Raw genomic sequence first — 18,645 nt, 5'->3', positions numbered from 1 at the left:
CAACTGGGAACTTGATAGGAACCATTCCAGGCTCCCAAGAACTCCTGCACCAAGAACTCTGGGAAAAGGGGGACAGCAATCCTGTACTGGCAGAAGGCTTTCATGTGATTCTGGTGTGTGCTGTGACTTGAAAAAACACGGAAAGAAAGCAAAGCAAAAGAAGCAACAACAACAGACACATCTCTCGCTGGTGTCTGCTGATTGGCAGTGTAGAGTAAAATACCTGTTCTTTTCATTTCGGGTACTGAAAAAAAAAAAGTCTTGCCTCGATTGTACACAAATCTAACCATTCTCTTTGGGTGGGGCATGGATGCTAAAATGGACTGAACATTCCTAATCTGGAAACTCAACACTTGAAATGCCCCCAATCCAGAACTTTTTGAGCAGTAATGTGATTCCACAACTATAAAATTCTATACGTCACCAAGTATTACAGGTCAGTCAAAATTCAAGGCACATTACTTTACCTTTAGACCATGTATATGAGATATATATGAACCATGATTCTTACGTTTACACCTGAAACATGCTCCCAAGCCACATTGTTAGGATTTTTCAGAATCTGGGCAGTCTGGAGTGGGGGAGGAGGGGGAAGAGAATGGATGGAGGGTGGATGGGGGAGGGGGAGAGTCTGAAACACTTCTGCTCTCAAGAATTTCAGACAAGAGATTCTCAGTCTGTCTCTTTAAATAAATGTCTCAATGGCAGAACTTCTGTTAAGTGTTGATTCACAGACACCTTTGGCTGAGGAGCTAGAGAAGCCATGTAGGCTCCTTCACAAGGTGACAGGGCAGAGCCTAAGTACTAACTACTCTGGCTTTAAGGTGGGGTTCTCCGTCTTTGGTAAGCTTCCAGAATCCCTGGGAACACACTTACCACCCTGCAAATTGCACATCTGTGATCTAAGGTGAGCCTGGACTTGCTTGGAATTTGCTCCCAGAAGGTGTCTGCGCTGCCTGGTGTCATACTTTACCTCAGGCCACATGGACAATTGTTTGGGACTCAAAACAGTACTGTGTTCTTGACATGCAGGTGTTAGTAGAAGAGGTTGTAACTGTCTGGTTTCAGAGGGTTACTGTGTTACAGAATGTACACACCAGTCATCTCAGCCTTAGACTCATAAAACATCTCACCCCAAAGAAATAAACAGGATGCTTAACATTTCTTCTTATTGGAGCCAAGTCTATTGTATGCCTGTTAAATGAGTCATTTTTATAAGTTATAGGATTAAAAAAGAAGAAGAAGAAGAAGATTCTTTCGAAAGAACCACATCACCCGAGAGTATGTTAAGGATGCCTTAAAACCAACAGGACAGCCGCATCAGAGCCAGAGCTCTGTGTGCAGGAAGGAATCAAAGTGTGTCTGTGGTGGGATGGGGCTAACATTGTATCGGCAATGACTTTCCTATTATAGAAGGTGTAACGTAAAATGTGGAGGTTCCACTGGAAGTTGCCAGTCAGAGTCAGGGTGTCAGGCAGTAATGAATCCTCACGCATTCTTAGTTCAAGATTACACATTTTCAGATTTTGCCCCCCACCCCAACCCCCAGGCATGGGTAGTTTCAGCCCTGATGCTAATGGTAACTAATGAACAAAAGGCTCAGAGTTCTTGTGTACATAGTTCTTTAGCTTCTAAGAAAAATTCCCGAGATTTCTTGTGATGCTCTATACATGTTAGTGACATTTATAAACAGTGATTGTTTCTGCTGCATGCATAAATACATTATCTTTAAAATTATGATGCAAAGATACTTTCATTATATTTGAAACTTGCTTTTTGAGAGCGATTTGCATAGCCAGTCCCTTCTAAGGGACGTCAAGGCAGAGCGGAAGTGTTAGGGTCACAGCCTGCAGCCCAGGGGTTACTGAGTGTAAAGAGAGGCAGTTGGCAGAGAGAAAACCTCGTCTTAGAGCCCCAGTCTGGAAATAGCATCCTGCAGCCCTGAGAGATTAGCTCCAGTGACTCAGAAAGGCCATTGTGGAAGTGACTGAGAAGAAAGCCTTTGAAATTAGGCTTCCTGGTCACAGTGGGTTGTGAAATGGTGGGCCATTAATAGACATTTCTTCCTGGGGTACACGATTCATAATTTATTTCTAAATGACAACTATTTCAGGCCTTCTCTGCTTTAACAACAATGACAATGGTCTGTCATTAAAACGTACCTGCTTCCCAAATCTGACTGTATATGACAGTCACACAGGACACTTCCAGATTATTTCACCAGACATGTAGAGGTGTTGATTAACTAAAGTCTTTAGTTTTAAAAATTATCTCAGAAAATTCTGATATAGAGCCAGGTTTCAAAAGAGCCCAATATTTTTGTGAATTAACTCATAAAATCAAAAATATACTGTATTACATTTACTTTTATTTTGTGTGTTTTGCGGAACCCATATGTAGAGGTCATTTGTGTCCTGCTGATTGAAGGCAGGCCATTAGGCTTGGCAGCTGGTGCCAAAGTACAGCTGGCTTCTAAATGGTAATAAACCAACTCTGGAAACAAGATACTTAATTTCCTAGTGTCTCATTCTGTCTGGCTGTTAGCACAAACCACCAAATATGGCCCATGCATTCACATCTCACTGTTCTGGAGGTTAAGAACTCTTGAGATTCTGGCACAAGATCTGTGGTGTCTGGTAGAGGGCCAGCTCCTAGATGTCCTCATTTAGTGGAAGGAGCAAGGCAGGTCTCCAGAGTCTTTTATGAGAATTATCTAATTCTGTTTATGACGACTTCACATGCATGACTAATCACCTATTAAGGCCTGTCTCCTAAGGGCCATGCTGAGGGTTAAGATTGCAACATACAAATTTGAGGACAGACACATTCAGTTCATTGTGGCTAGAGTTATATCCATAGTATATTGGCATAACAAAGTATTCATTAAGTAATACCCAGTTTTAATTTTACTAAAATGATATAATTATTCATTGGTGAATGCCAAACTATGTGATTATGGGAAGAATGAAAACATTTTATGAGAATTTATGCCACATAAGATTTGGGGAGGAAATAGCTTTTTGAGCTGCTTTGGGTAAACATCCCTGTCATTTCTAAATTAAGTTCTGCATTTTCTGAGATCATAGAATATGAAAGAATTAGACTGCAAACATGGTAAACTCTGGGATAAGACCCCAGTCAAAATATAGTCAAGAATACCTTCACATTTTCAAAGGAAAATTCTGATATTGTGTGGGTATGAAGAAGAACCTAATAAATGTGTATATTTACAAATGAATTCTTAACAGATTAATTTTTTTCAACATTGTTTCTTGTAGTTTTCATTTTTGTATATGTATACTTGAAGAACACCAGGACTAGTACACCCATTTCTGTGTCTTTGTGTTCTACTGAAGTAGATATTTAAGAAAATAACATACAAAGAATATACTCCCAGACAGATCTGTTCTACTTTGTTTTTATATAAAAATTTAGGTCTGGTCCTGTCTTCTTCATTGAGTTTGTAACTCTGCCGTGTACAGCGAGGAGCCAGTACTAGGATTTTTTATAGTGTGACAGCGCCTCCTTGTGGGCATAAGAGTCCATGTACTGGTCAGAAATCTGTGTGTCAACCTGCAGTTCAACCCCTTAATACAGTTCATGTTGTGGTGACCCCCCCATCCTAACAGTATCGTCTTGCAACTTCATAATTATAATTTGCTACTCTTACAAATTATAATGTAAGTATCTCATATGCAACCTCTGTGAAAACATCATTCAAACCCCTGAAGGGGTCACGGCCCACAGGCTGAAAGTCACTGGTCTAAATAAATGCTTCTTTTGCTAGGAATAAAAAAAGGAATTTTTATATGGTTTTATAGCAATTTTTGTGCCTAGAGAAATAAAAATTTATTTTTTTAAATTAGCTGAGATGATAATTATGCTATAATTTCTACTTTTAAAGTCTTCAGTTGGGGTTGGGGATTTAGTTTGGTGGTAGAGCTCTTGCCTAGCAAGTGTGAGGCCCTGGGTTCTGATCCTCAGCTATGAAAAAAAAAAATAAGATAAAATAAAGTCTTCAATTATTGCATTTTCCTTGTAGGAAAAGAGTTTGTTCAGATTTTAACTGCATTTGTATTTGCTGCGCATTCTTTAGGACAGGGTGACCTTCAGGAGGATAATTGTAAAAAACAACGCAAAAAAGAGGAAGATGTACGAGAGCTTTATCGAGTCACTACCCTTCCTCAAGTCTCTGGAGGTGAGTTCTTACCCTGCTGCGGGGGCTGCTTTGTTAGGAAGCTTTCGTTTCCCGAAAAGTTGTGACAATCTTGTGAGGCCAGATGGGCTGGGAGCTTGAGTTTAATTCCCGGAAGCCATATGAAGGTAGAAAAGTGTGCTCTGATCTCCACAGTGTGCTGTAGTGCCCTACGGTGGTGTAGTGGTGGTGATGGTGGAGGTGGCAGTGGAGATGGAGGTGGTGTAGTGGTGGTGGTGGTAATTTTAAAGTATATTTATATTTTACTATGAAAAGAACAGATGGTGACATAATTTTATTGCTATTTCTTTTACTACTTTTGACTACCTTTATCCCGATGTTTTGAAATAGCCTCTTATCTAGACTCAATAGTAAGTCTGTAGGTGTTATTTATCCGAGAGCAGGTGTGAGAAAGTCAGCATCCACTCGGCTTTCTCCCCACTAGTGTTTGATGTGTAGAAAATCTTCTCTGCCCTGCCTTGGAATATCTGCATCATCCAGTCATTTTCTGTTAACTTTACCAACCCTGTCTTCTGCCTGTACCATCATTGCCTCCTATGTGGCTTTTATCAGCCACCTACAGAAGAATTCTTTTAAATCCCTGATCAGTGCAGTCTTGTTAATGACCTTCGGGGACAGGATAACTTTGAAGAAGGCAACATTGCTTTCTGCTCCACTTTCATCCTGCCCTAGACATTAGCTTCCTGCTGTTGCATAAACATGCCAGCCCTCTCTTCAGACCTGTGTACTCATGTCTGTCTAGGGCAGCCTCCTATACAACTCCATGCCTCCTCCACAAATCTCCTTCACTTCTTAGTTGAGATGCCTTCTCAGTGAGACCAGCTGTTTCTTCATCTCTGAAGGTAGACACTTACAGAAGAATTATCATGTTATGAATTCAGCTTTGCCTTAATTCATTGTGAAGTGATTTTCCAGACATTTTATAACAAATAAAGCCTCATATCTGAACTCTCTTGAAAACAATTATAGAGAAACAGATATATGTACCTATGGTGTCGTAAAACAGCAAATGTCGGCGGGTTAGCGTGTGTGTGAGTTGCCTGGGAGAATCTTGGCCATGTTATGGAATGCACAGGCAGCTGATCTTCTTTAATAGCTCCTGTCCTCAAATAGAATGTATCAGGGAGGTAATCCAGTCAGATGGAGGCATGTGACATGACAGAAAGCAACCCAGGAAGGGACCTTGGCAAATTGAAAAACATGTGCTCCCTCTGGGGGAACAGCTGCCATTCCACCATAGTTTTATTGCTGCCATATGGAAGTTTGGGCTTGGAGTTGGCTGAGTCTTCTGGCATTTTACAGAAAACTAGAAATACAATTTTTTCTACTTCGGGATTCTAGCGGTTAATGTAGCAACTTCTACACAAGCGAATACTGCTGGGTTTATTTAGCTGTAGAGGCCACCCCTTTAAACTCGTAAAAGAGGTAAGATCATGTAACCAGTCTGTGCCTTGTCGGGGCTCTCCAGAGGAACAGAGTTTATATGATGTATACATGCATGCATGCCATTTATAGGCGGTGGTCCTGCAAGTCCAACAAAGGCTGTCTCCCAATGGAAAGCCCAAGAATCCAGTAGTCCACACGGCTGGATGTCGCAGCTGGTCTTCAGTGTACTCTAGGATCCTCAAGAAGTAGTCTCTAATGCCAGGGCAGGAATGGACTTGTTAGAGCGAGTGAGAGCGACAGGCAGAGGGAGCAAGAGCTGCTTGCCTGCACATCCTTTATAGAGGCTGCAGTGGAAGGTGTGGCCAGGTGAAAAGTGGGTCGTCCCAGCTTAAAAACTGCAGTAAAGATGTATCTTCCCACCTAAACCATCTGGATTAAAAGTGGCCCTTCCCACTTCAAGTGACTTAAAGGAAAAACCCCTCCAAGGTGTATCGAGCCACTTGGTTTTAGTTCATTCTAGATGTAGTTAAGCTGACAGCCAAGAATAGACACCACAGTCTCTAACACTGTACTCTTCTTTGTAGGTTTCTGAACGCCTAAAGGTGGTGGATGTGATTGGCACCAAAGTTTACAATGATGGAGAACAGATCATTGCTCAGGTATGATATGAACTGCCATTGAGTTTAGGGCTACATTCCAGAAGGTCATAGAAATCCTGTCAGTCTTTGCTTTCATAATTAGTATGCTGCGTTGGATTAAATGAATATTACTTCTACCAAACAACTTAGTAAAAATGCTGTTACAGCCAGTAAGTAATCTGGATGGTTTCATTTATATAATTCACTTCTGATGACTATGCATTAAACCATATCTGAGTAGTGTGCAGTTGTAACATGAAATCCACATGTATAGTGGCAGTCAGATGTCATGCGTAAGAGGGGAAAGTGGTGGTCTCCCAGGAGGTTACTGAGAACCCAGGTCCATAGGCAGATAAAATTTTTCGTGATTAGTTCTTGAGACTTTCCAAGGCTGCTCCCAGATAACACCAAGAGGAGCTTGCATGGTGCCGCATCTAAGCACTGAATACGGTAGTAAAAATACTTCTGGCCCTCATGCCTTTCTAAACCCGGCTGTATCACAGTAGCTGCTAGCCGGAGAGCTCCGAGAAAGTGGCAAGGTGCACGTGACTGAGGGGACTTTTAGTGAGAGTTCATGCAAACACCAGGAGTGCTGGGTGTGTACTTAGAGAGGGTGTAGACCTTTCAGCCCCAACAGTCTTTGCAGAGCCGGAAGTCCACTGCCACAGACTGACAAGTCTGCTTAGTGCCTAAAGGCTGCAAAAGTCCCAGAGTCAACACCTGTTGCTTTAGTCTCTGCTCAGTGCTACCTTCTAAGGAGCACAGAACGTACCGACATAGCCAGCCGGTGGGAGGGGCCTCTGGGACATGCTATCCTTTCTTGTATGCTGCTCAGCACAAAACTCCGGGGGAAGATCCCTAGTCCGGGCTACTTGCCATATTTTCTGATAGAGAATTATTTCGAATGCCTAAGAGTGTTACTATAGAGAGTCATCGTAACCTCAGGATATAGACTGGTACATGCCTTCACTTTACGGCTTCAAAGGCGTGATTTCACAGTTGCTGCGGAACTCGTATGTTCTGGAATTTGCATGTTCACCCTGTGTTTTTGTTTTAATAGGGAGATTTGGCAGATTCCTTCTTCATTGTAGAATCTGGAGAAGTGAAAATTACTATGAAAAGAAAGGTAAACAGTCCTTATATTCACAAGGAAAATAATAGTTTGTTTGTTTTTTAGCGATCTCAGACTTCAATGTAACTGACTTGTCTCCTCAGGGTAAATCAGATGTTGAAGAGAATGGTGCTGTGGAAATCGCTCGGTGTTTTCGGGGACAGTACTTTGGAGAGCTTGCCCTGGTCACTAACAAACCAAGAGCAGCATCTGCACACGCCATTGGGACTGTCAAATGCTTAGGTAGGGGTCCCGGTGGTGGGCCTGGTTATGTCCGTATTCCACGCCTTTTTATTGGGTTCACAAGTGCCAAGGGCCTCAGAAAGTATGACCAAGGTTTGGACTTACTTTAACTAACAACTTCTATATCTATGTAGTCAGGAAAATGCCATGTGTTGTGTTCCTCAAGAGCAGGCTAAAATGGCGCATTTGTGCAGTTCATTATTAAGTTGCAATGGCAGTGTGGGGCATACTCATCCCAGCCCAGGGCTGGCTTTAGGTCTGTGGGCGCGTAACCAATGGCTCTTCCTCAGCTTATTGCTCCTTTCTACCCGAGGAACTGACAGAAATGCCGCTTTCAGTTGGTATCCATAGGGATTTTGTGTCTGGGAAATCACTCACTTTGGTATTGAAAAACACAGTTCAGGAAACAGGAACATAAACGACATTTTAAAAACTGGTTCAGCAATAATTATCCTCCCCGAGTGCCTCACGGTTCAAAAAGATAAAAGTTAGTTCCGGTGCTTTTAAGGATTCGCAAGGATCCTCAGAATTAATTCCTTACAGAGTCACTTTGTAAAAGGTTTTCAATAGATGTAATTAGTCAGATGATACTTCGGTGAAAGAGAGGAGGAGAAACCGACGGAAATCCTCGGCGCTCTTCGCTGTCAGCGTGAAGGTGACGTGACTATCCTGTAATAGTTACATTAAAGGGTGTGGGGAATGCAGAAAGAACAGAGAAACGCGGGAAAGGCTAAGACATGGTGTCACCACTGTTTGCCTTCACTTCCCAGCCTGCTGATTCCCTTGTTTGATCTGCAGGCGTTCTCTGATTTAAACGTGTTTCCACTACAGGAATTTTTATTAACACATCAAGCTTTTGCATTCGATTAGGTAAATATACATGCAATAAATAGCCTAATCACTTGCTGGTAAATGTTTATGGGCTTTGGGTCCAATATGTATGTGTGTATACATACACGCATAGATGCTTTTAGTTTTTCCTTAGAGATGATTTTCTGACCAGGCCTTCTTAAGTGGTTTTCTTCCATTAGTATTTATCACTTCTATAAATAACACTTTCATGAACAGCATGGGTTTTGCTTGTTCACCATCATTACCCTCTCCTTCTCTCTGCCGGTCCCGTTCTGTTCTTCAAATAGGCCCCCCTCCACTTTCAAGGAAAGTTTTTGAATTCACGTTCTTCATTTGAAGGAACACCTACAGTGTCAATTTCACTTAATGTGAGGTATCCAGGCTTTGTTCTTTTTTCTGCAAATGATATAATTTATTTTCCTTTATAGCTGAGTAACACTTCGTTGTGTACATACATTTTCTCTTTCTATTTGTTGATGGATACTTGGCTATTGTGGATGGTGCTGCAGTATACATGGGCGGGTGGATAACCCTATCATATGTTGATTTTGACTTCTTTAGATATGTGCCTAGAACTGGTAGAGCCTGGATAAAATTGTAGGTCTGGTTTTAGTTTGATGGGGAACGTCTATACTGATTCCCTAGTAGCTATAATAATGTATATTCAAGAGTCCTTGACAGCTTTTTTTGTTTCTTGATGGCGGGCTACTTTGACTGGGCCATCGGGGTGTAGATGGACATCTCAGTGTAGTGCTGATCTGATCTCCCAGATGGCTAATGTTTTTACCTATCTATTGGCTACTTGTTTAGAGAAGTAGTTCATTTGCCTATTTAGTGGCTCAGTACACATGGCTAGGCTGCTTTTATCTTCACCAATGTGCCTGCTATGCCATGCCAGAGTGCCCGTAAAGCCTTATAAACGTTCCCATATTACCTTCGAAAATTTGAGAGATGGAGTTTGATATGTTAGAGCAGTGTGATGTTTCCCACTGTGTATTATGAACTCGGTCTTAAAATGCATGAGTCATCCAGCTTTGCTGTCTCCTGTCCATAATTCCAGCACCTGAAGCTCGAGGATCATAAATTTTAGCCCACTTAGTTCAAGGTCTGCGTGAACTACCTAGTCAGGCTGCCTCCAAACCGAACACTCAAAATGAAATGCACGAGGCAGACAAGCAGTGAAGCGGGTGAAAGCCTTCTGTTGCCATTTTGAATTACATCAGCCGTGGTATAAATGTGTCAGCCTTCACACCGTGATCTTGTGAATTCTGAGAACAGAATAGGGAATACTCTTGGACCACCATTGGGGTGTTTATATGATAGGGTGAAGTGTCAAAGTTTATCTTGCCATGTTGAGAGCCTCATTTCCTCATCAAGGATCAGGGAATTCCCATCAGCTGCATCGAAGGCCATCACCTGTCAACGCATTTTAGACTGTAGCCAGATATGTCCCTCTTTCTTTCTTTCTTTTCTTTTTTTTTTTTTTTTTTTTTTTTTTTTTTTTTTTTTGAAGTAAAACCTTTTGATTTTTTTCCCCCGTGTCTTTATAATACCTACCTAAAATTCTCTTGCATGGTTAATATATCAAAACTGCAACATCATAATAGACTGTCATTGTAGAAAGGAGTGACCTAGCAATTCCTGAGTTTTTCGAGGAATGGTATTTTCAATTTAATGTTTTCTCTTCTTAGCCATGGATGTGCAAGCATTTGAAAGGCTTTTGGGACCTTGCATGGAAATTATGAAGAGGAACATCGCCACCTATGAAGAACAATTAGTTGCGCTGTTTGGAACAAACATGGATATTGTTGAGCCCACTGCATGAAGCAAAAGTGTGGAGAAGAAAGACCATTAGTGAAACAGTGACATAGTAATGGTTACCACTGAGAATGTGTTTGTGTAGATGCCAAGCATTTTCTGTGATTTCAGGTTTTTCCTTTTTTAAACAAAAACCATTTACAATGTATCAGTAAACAGTAGTGAGTTGATAGTCAATAGGCTTTAACATCACTTTCTAATGGGTAGTTCACAAATTAACGTAATCATAAAATGACTTTCTATTTCATGAAATGGACTGAAAAAGGTTTATTCAAATGGTTATAATATATTGAAAGCATACGTGTTTAAGAGATGTACTCATAGGCCAATCTGTGTGTTTGGATTCTTCAAGTATCGTATTAGTGGCTGTGCCCCTTTAAGAGGGGAGCTGGCAGTGGCTCATGCACTCTAACTCGGAATCAGTGAAATGCCAATCATTTCATTCCCTACCTTTTCTGGCTTCCTAAGTTGTGTGTTAGCCTTGGCCTATTGGTGAAATGGTGTGAAAATCATATGCAATTTAAAAATTTTTTTATATTTTTGCAATAAAGTACATTTCAACTTCTTTGACAAATGTCAGTCAGCAGCTTGAATAATTGGGTGGCTTTTGAGGCCTGGAAATTTAGTCATTGTGATGATTGGGCAAAGAATCTTTTAAGATGAACGATCATAACGGCATCTTTCAATGTCAACTCATATTACCAGTTTCCCATTTATTTTATTTATCAATTTCCTGTGTTCTTTATAAATTGCATTTTGACATTTAATGTCACAAAGGTTGTATTTTTTCAAAGCAATTTAATCTTAATCTGACAATCTTTTGTCTTCTAAAAGTCCTGAATCTTATATTTAGAAAAAGGAAATGTTTCCTATCAAGAAAAAGGAAAACTTTCCTATCCAAAGGCATTTGGGATTCTTGCCCACGTGTCCACAGAATATGGCTTGCTCCGTACAGTCTGAGCGCCACAGCCCTGTGCGTGTGTCTGCACCCGTGGTCCTCTGTTTTTCCTTGTCCTGAGCACCAACCAGCAAGCTCATTCATCAGCAGCCAGTCAAGTGTGTTTTGTCTTTTCCAACCTTCAAAAACTCCCCTACATGGTGGGAATAAATGTACAAGCAAAGCCATATATAATGAAGAATGGCTCTGTCTCTGCCACATACCATTAGGCCTTGTCCTTAGCTTTGAAGTCAACTCACAGTTAAAAGCACGCAATGTACAAAATTTTCTTTGGTCAACAAGATACTTAGCTTTATGCTGAATATGATGAATTGTTATATACAACCAAAGCTTTTACATGATTTTCAGGCCCCATGACCAAATGTTTGAAGACATTAATTCTCACCAGTTATTGATGTTTACATGGGTAATTTTATTTTGGGAAACATGTTTCTAAGGAACAGAGGTATGTATGTATGTCAAACTTATCTATGGCTGTCACGATCTTACAAGAAAGTGTTTATAGTCCCACGTGTACACGAAAACTCGGCTACAATGTTAAATGGATAGCACATAATCAAGGAGTTAAAGTGAGGTATGCTGTTAGCCATACCATTAGCCGTGTTCTGAAATATTAGCTTTGCCAAATCTTTCCGTAGGAGAAAGAGCTCTCTCTACAGAAAGGTAACATGTTTTCTATTCCAGAGTTCAGAAGCCATGTGTTAAGCAAGGAACAATTCCAAAAACAGAAAAACAAGAAAAAAGCCACCCTGACTCCTGGCTCACCCTTCTGTGTTCCTTACTCAATTTTCCAGGTTCTCTTTTGTTGCATTGCATAGGCTGATTGTTGACGTTCACGGAACAGGAGACAAATGCCTGTCAAATAAAGAATCCCAACCAAGGCTATAAATGCCAGCTGTGTTATTTTCAGTATTGTTGGTTATATTTAAATTTTCCTTATAATAAAGCACACTTTTATAATAAATATTTCAAGCATTGTTTTTTTTTTTTATTATTATGGCTGTCTAGTATATAAATGCAGCAGAAAAACAGGCTCATGGAAGCTGTAGCCCCACAGCACACAGCAGTAAGAAAACACGGCTTTGTATGACTGAAGATAAAACTTGTTAATTTTTTTATCTATTGTGGTATGTTATGTAATTTTGGCCAAATATGACTGGGGAATTTATATATAAAGCTTTTCGGTTAAAATACATTTGGCTTGTGGGCATCATTATTAAATCAGTAGCAAGGAATCTTACTATCTGGGAATTCTCTCTGATGAGGTTTTTGTTCACAGATGCACCTCTTAAGTACACATTAGGCAGTCTTAGAGAACAAGATTATTTTGTTTTAAATATGTTTAAAAGGGTATGTGTGTCTCTTGCCTATTAGTATGAATTTGGGTTTATCACAATATGTTTTAACAAAAGTATTACCTGCAGAAGAAGTTGGCTAAGTTGTTTGCATTTCCAAAGTACATTTAACAGTAAGGTTAACTTTTCAACAAGTGTTACAGTGAAGGGATAGCTTTCTGTGATCTTCAAACACCATGTAAGCTTGGAGACATCTCACTAGCACTCCAGAGAGAAGTGGGAGTAGGGATGCTGGCTGTTGTGATATTAAATTAATGGGCTAGCCTTCTATCAGCCACTTGTTTCACTCTGCGGAAGATGCTCTAGTGTGGAGCTGAGCTCACGGACTCCGGTCACTTGGGCTGCAAGCCACACTCTCCAGGCTGTTCCATTCCCAGGCGGTTCCCTCCACCAGCCCTGTCCCAGGTGGATACGACCATCCCAGCATGTTGTTCTCACACAATTCCCCTTGGTGTGTTGTTGTCAGGCCTTACACACACACACCCCACTCTGTGGCAGTCTTTATGTTTCCCGCCAGTACACAGTTTGAATTCAATTAAGTTGCCACATCAAAGTACACACCAAAACACTCTGATTCAATAGGTAAAATATAATTTGCCCACCGAGATAAGTCAAATAATCTTGTACAATTCCATCCCTTGCAAAACATTCATAACAACCTTACTTATGAAGAGGTGCACCAAGAGAAATATAAACATCTGCCTCCATCTCCCCAGGAATCTCCTCTTCCTCCACTTCCGTCCCTCGACCTTTCTCCACCCATCTCACTGATGTCCAATCATATGTCACCTTAACATCAATCTACAGCTGGCTTTTAAAGTTAATACTTGTGTGAGGTACAGACGAGAGAGGAATTTTAGTAAGAAGTTAGATAGCTTCTCACATAAAAGAATAATTTTACAGGCAGCAAAACTGGCTAAGCAATTAAAAACATAGTCGTATTCACAATTATTTGCAAACAATAATAATCAGGCAGTGGTGGCTCACACCTTTAATTCCAGCACTGGGGAAGCAGAGGTAGGCAGATCTCTGAGGTCAAGGCCAGCCTGGTCTACAGAGTGAGTTCCTGGAGAACCAGGCCACACAGAGAAACCCTGTCCCTAATAATAATAATAATACAAAATCCCTAATATAAATAAATCATATCATTGTGATTCATGAATTATGAAAATGTAAGCAGCCAAATAGAGTCTTTTCAGAGGGTCCTATATCTCCAACAATAACCACAAGCTTTTCTGTTCAGTTTGCACACCAATGGCAGAACTCAGAAGGATTTCTACGAAGATTTCTTCTTTTACTGTTAAAATCTTGGCCTATGATTCAATTAATGTCAGTTATAAAACTAGTTTTCCATCACAGTTTTGAGAGGAAAAATTTCTAGTAACACGAGGGTCTTTATTATTATTATTATTTATTATTATTATTATTATTTGTATATGGTAAATTTACACACTTCCCTAAAATTCTTTAGTAAGTATCTGTATATGGCAATGTGATGTTCTCTGTATAGAATTTATTATTTATATCAAAATAAAGTGTCATCTACTTGAAGCTTTAATTATAGCCTGCATCTTGCTACTTTTTCAGACATAAACATTGTACTACAGAGTAGTGTGTGGATGTATGTGGAATATACATGTTACTACCAATTGTTTCATGGTAGCATGTTAGTACATTTTTTACTCTAAGCTGGAAAAACCAAAAATGATTCCCATGCACAAGGAAAAGTCAGAGAACAAATAAAATGAGCTTTGGTTGTTTTCTCCTCCGTTTGACTATTACATGGACTGGGGACACAGTAAGTTGGACCACCCATGGTGAATGGAACACAGATGTCTTTCTGGAATCTCAGTATTCTCTACGATTCCCCCAAAGCGTTGTTTGTGGATCCATCTGTTTACTTACAAAGGAGAAGAGGGAAAAAACTTGGGAGTCCTCCATTAAATGGTACAGGGATAAAGGAATAGTAGGTACAACCAGCCTAAGGGCCCCCCAAAATAAAATTTTAAATGCAGGGTGTTGGTGAGATGGCCCCAATCTAATACCTAGCTCCCACAGGAAGAAGATAACCAGTCTCCTGAAAGCTGTTTTCTAACCTCATGCATGCTATAGCATGTGTGTGCCACACATGTAACATGTAAAACAGAAAGATGTGCGGTCTGATCAAGCTTTGGACAAATGACGCCAGTGAATACCCAGCTAGTAAGTTCTCCAACCTGCCTTGTTTGCAACCACACTGATAGAAATTGTCTCTGCTGCCTAAGTTTGACTTCTATGGACTTAGCCTTGCTATGAAGCTTCAAGTGGCCTGGAACTCAGGATCCTCTTGCCTCAGCCTCCAGAATGTCTGAGTTACAGGCGTTCCCCTGCCTACCTTATTTTTCTTTTCTTTCTGCTGTGTTGGGGATCTACTCCAGGGCCAGGACTCTACCTCTGAGTTTCATTTCCAGCCTGTAACATTGTATATGTAATGTGAAAGGCTTTACAAGAATCCTTAAATAATTCAGTAAAAATAATGAAGTTACTTTTTAAAAGTAGATTTATTGGTTTTATATACACACATGCTCTGTCTTCATACATACCAAAAGAGGGAATCTGATCCCATGGTCACAAGATGGTTGTGATCCATCATGTGGTTGAACTCAGGACCTCCAGAAGAGCAGCCAGTGCTCTTAACCACAGAGCCATCTCTCCAGCCCCAGATGAAGTTGTAATTGTTCCCTTTTCATTTCTGTCCTAACTGGACTCCAACCTGTGTCTTACTGGTCAACAAGAGAATCAACCGCATAACCCTGGACCTTCTGCTGCCTCTTTTATACCAGCATTCCATTACATGTGCCTTCTTTGACATGACTATGTGCCTGAAATATGAACAAATAATTTTTCTTCTGTCTTTCTCTCTTTCCTCCTCTTGTGTCAGTCTCACTAAGTTGCCTAGCTCTTTCACGCTTGGGTTCCAGCCATCTCTCTTCACCGTCCCTAGCAGGTGGGACTACAAGGGAGTGCCACTATTCTCCATTACAGATGACAATGTTAGGAGTGTCATCTTTCATTATTTTAGGATAGATGCCCATTATAAGAATATTTCCTCCTCATAACTGTTCTTTAGAGTCCCACTAGAATATTGACAACACTTCCAAAACTACAGTGCATTATGATAATCTATAACTTGATGGTGCTGAGGTATGAGGATGAGGTACATATTGTATACATTAATGACACGGTTGAAGGAGCCGAAAAACTATTTAACACAGCTGGAAGCAGTACTTGTGGAGTATCTTATCTGAAATGCCTGAGGCCATTTAAAGTTTCTGATCTTTGGGAATTTGGGAGTATTTGCTTACATTAGCCACTGAGCACAGGTAATTTTAAGATGTGAGATCTGGAAAGTGTTGCAATCTGAAACAAACAAACAACAAAAAAAAAAGTGTTTTCAGACATGATGCTTAAAGTTTCACCTAGGCTTTCTTGGTTGGTGCTGCTTAGCCTGTAATGGCTACATGTATATGGCTTTAAAGCATGTAGCAAGTGTTTTTAAAGGTTCAAAACAGCACGTAACTGATGTGATACTTATTTCCCCTCATTATCCACAGTTCCCCACACACCTACTTCCTTGCTTCTTTGCCAGACCAAAAACTGGTTAACATGGAGAGCGGCAGACATGTGACTGAGGGAGGGTGCATTGCTAATAAAAGGATTAGTTCATTAGAACAGTATTATGAATACTGTGAACACAAAAACTATTCCTATGGGTTTTTTAAAGATTTATTTATTTATTTATTATGTATACAATGTTCTGTCTCTCATTATATGTGAGCCAACATGTGGTTGCTGGGAATTGAACTCAGGACCTCTGGAAGAGCAGACAGTGCTCTTAGCTACTGAGCCATCTCTCCAACCCTATTCCTATGGTTTTTAAAGGTTCTTTATGAGATGTAGTTTATCCTTAAAACGAAGTACTTTTAGCTAGCAAGTAAAAATGTGTACAGAACCTCCAAACAGAAATGTCAAACATATCATAAGAACTTTGTGTTGAGTAGGTCAGAAAACAGGAATTCTCCACTCTAGAAATGTTTCAATGGAAGACCTAAGACTCCTCTTTTCAGCTTGAGCTTATAAACCAGGTGTGAGATGAAATGCAGTTACTCATTGACTACTCTCATCTCATTTATACCAAACTGGTCAAATCCACAAGAACTGTTAAAAGCAAATGATAGCCAAAAGTAGCAATCTGCTCTATTTTCTGAGGGTACTCAACTCTTTCTATAGACTGTCACCTCTTAAAAGTTTAAATGGAAATGAATATATACAAGTGTTACAGTTTCCCTATAATCAAATTTCTTGCCATCACTGTCATCTAAATTTGAACCCAACCTTTCCCCTACTTCCAGGACCTAAATCTCTCCCACATCCCCTATTTCAATGGGGACATGAGTAATTTCAGTTATATGAGAAGAAACCCAACAATCATTCCTGCTTCCCGTTCTGTTGATTCTTCTTCCTGATGGGTCTTGCTTTATGGTCACCTGAACAAGATCTAAACTTCTAATTGCATCATCAAAGATTTGAGACACATTGTGACTCAACTCCAAAATGATGCTCATAATCTTCTAGGCATTTCCACATGTTACACGAACACTTTTAACTAAGTTAATTATAAAATGAACTTGCTTTAAAACAGTAAGATAATATGGGGGGCTATTTGTGTGAGTTATTCTACTAAAAAGCTATCTGAAACTTTGGTGACAGTATTTTGAACTCTATCGTTTGGTCTCAGTTGTAGTTTGTGTTGAACCTTTTGATAATGAGACTAGTGGTTTCATAAATATTCAAGCAGATACTGATGTGTTTATTAAAAAAGAAAAGATTTTCCCAGATTTTTGCACCAATTTTAGGAAAAAGATGGAGAGAGAGGGAGAGAGAGGGGGAGAGAGAGAGGGAGGGAGGAAGAGAGAGGGAGGTATTTTCTGTGGAGGTGTGACAAGGCATGGTAGCAAGGGGGGTGCCTCTGGGGGACCCATGCTGGGAATCTTTTCCCCCTGAGGGACCAGCCACATGATGGTATAGTATAGCATAGAGCTCATTCAGAGCATGGGGACTGGAGTTAAGAGGGTAGTAGGGGCAGAGAGAGAGAGAGAGAGAGAAAGAAGAAGAAGAAGAAGAAGAAGAAGAAGAAGAAGAAGAAGAAGAAGAAGAGGAAGAGGAAGAGGAAGAGGAAGAGGAAGAGGAAGAGGAAGAGGAAGAGGAAGAGGAAGAAGAAGAAGAAGAAGAAGGAGGAGGAGGAGGAGGAGGAGGAGGAGGAAGAAGAGGAAGAAGAAGAAGAAAAGAAGAAGAAAGAAGAAGAAGAAGAAGAAGAAGAAGAAGAAGAAGAAGAAGAAGAAGAAGAAGAAGAAGGAAGAAGAAGAAGAAGAAGAAGAAGAAGAAGAAGAAGAAGAAGAAGAAGAAGAAGAAGAAGAAGAAGAAGAAGAAGAAGAAGAAGAAGAAGAAAAGTAGAGGCTGGCCATGAGCATGTGGAGAGAGAGTGGGGAAGGCAATGGGGAGAGGAGGGGCAAAGGGACAAGAGAGGAACAAAAGAGTGAGAGACACAGACAAACAGAGAGACAGAGAGGGGGGAGGGGACTAGCAGCCCCCTTTTTAGTGCCAGGTAACCAACTCCGGGGTGGGGTTTACAGAATACCAACAGATGCCATGGGCTTTCTGTACTGTTTTGTTTGACAAAGTAGTAATTGTTCTAGAGATGGTGAGATCCAGAGGTTTAGCTTAATTTTACTTCTACATATATGAAATAAATTCTAAGTAGTATTTCTCTAATTTTTAAATTATGCAAATTTGTTTAAATTCTTTTGACATGTTGGTATTTTGAGTTTTTTTTTCACATTTTAGCATACATGTTCAATATTCACAGTAACCAAGAGGAGGCAGCAACATTCTTTAATATTAATCTTAGCTTGAAAATGTTTGAAGAATAAGATTTTCTAAGATCTTATTGATCTTTGTTCAGGCTTTTGAGTTGGCTGCTTTTGTTGGTTAAGCAAGAATTAAATGATGATCATGTTCAATATGCATAA

At 40.2% G+C, this 18,645-nt stretch overlaps 1 protein-coding gene and 1 pseudogene across 2 annotated transcripts in view; both read left to right on the top strand.

Moving 5' to 3' along the window:
- Positions 1–12,417, top strand: part of PRKAR2B (protein kinase cAMP-dependent type II regulatory subunit beta) — an 87,322-nt gene extending 74,905 nt beyond the window's left edge. The window contains exons 7-11 of the mRNA XM_080915299.1: positions 4,097–4,198; positions 6,187–6,261; positions 7,301–7,366; positions 7,456–7,594; positions 10,138–12,417. Coding sequence (XP_080771425.1) covers positions 4,097–4,198; positions 6,187–6,261; positions 7,301–7,366; positions 7,456–7,594; positions 10,138–10,271 — 516 coding nt within the window. The 3' untranslated portion in view covers positions 10,272–12,417. The remainder of the gene's footprint in view (positions 1–4,096; positions 4,199–6,186; positions 6,262–7,300; positions 7,367–7,455; positions 7,595–10,137) is intronic.
- LOC308419540 (actin, cytoplasmic 2-like) overlaps positions 1–18,645 on the top strand; it is a 1,056,985-nt pseudogene that overhangs the window by 246,846 nt on the left and 791,494 nt on the right. The window lies entirely within an intron of this gene.

The sequence above is a fragment of the Micromys minutus genome (genome assembly GCF_963924665.1).
Source record: "Micromys minutus genome assembly, chromosome: 1".
NCBI classification, from domain to species: Eukaryota; Metazoa; Chordata; class Mammalia; order Rodentia; family Muridae; genus Micromys; species Micromys minutus.
Note: the sequence above shows the minus strand (reverse complement) of the source record. Positions and strands in the feature narration are given on the sequence as shown.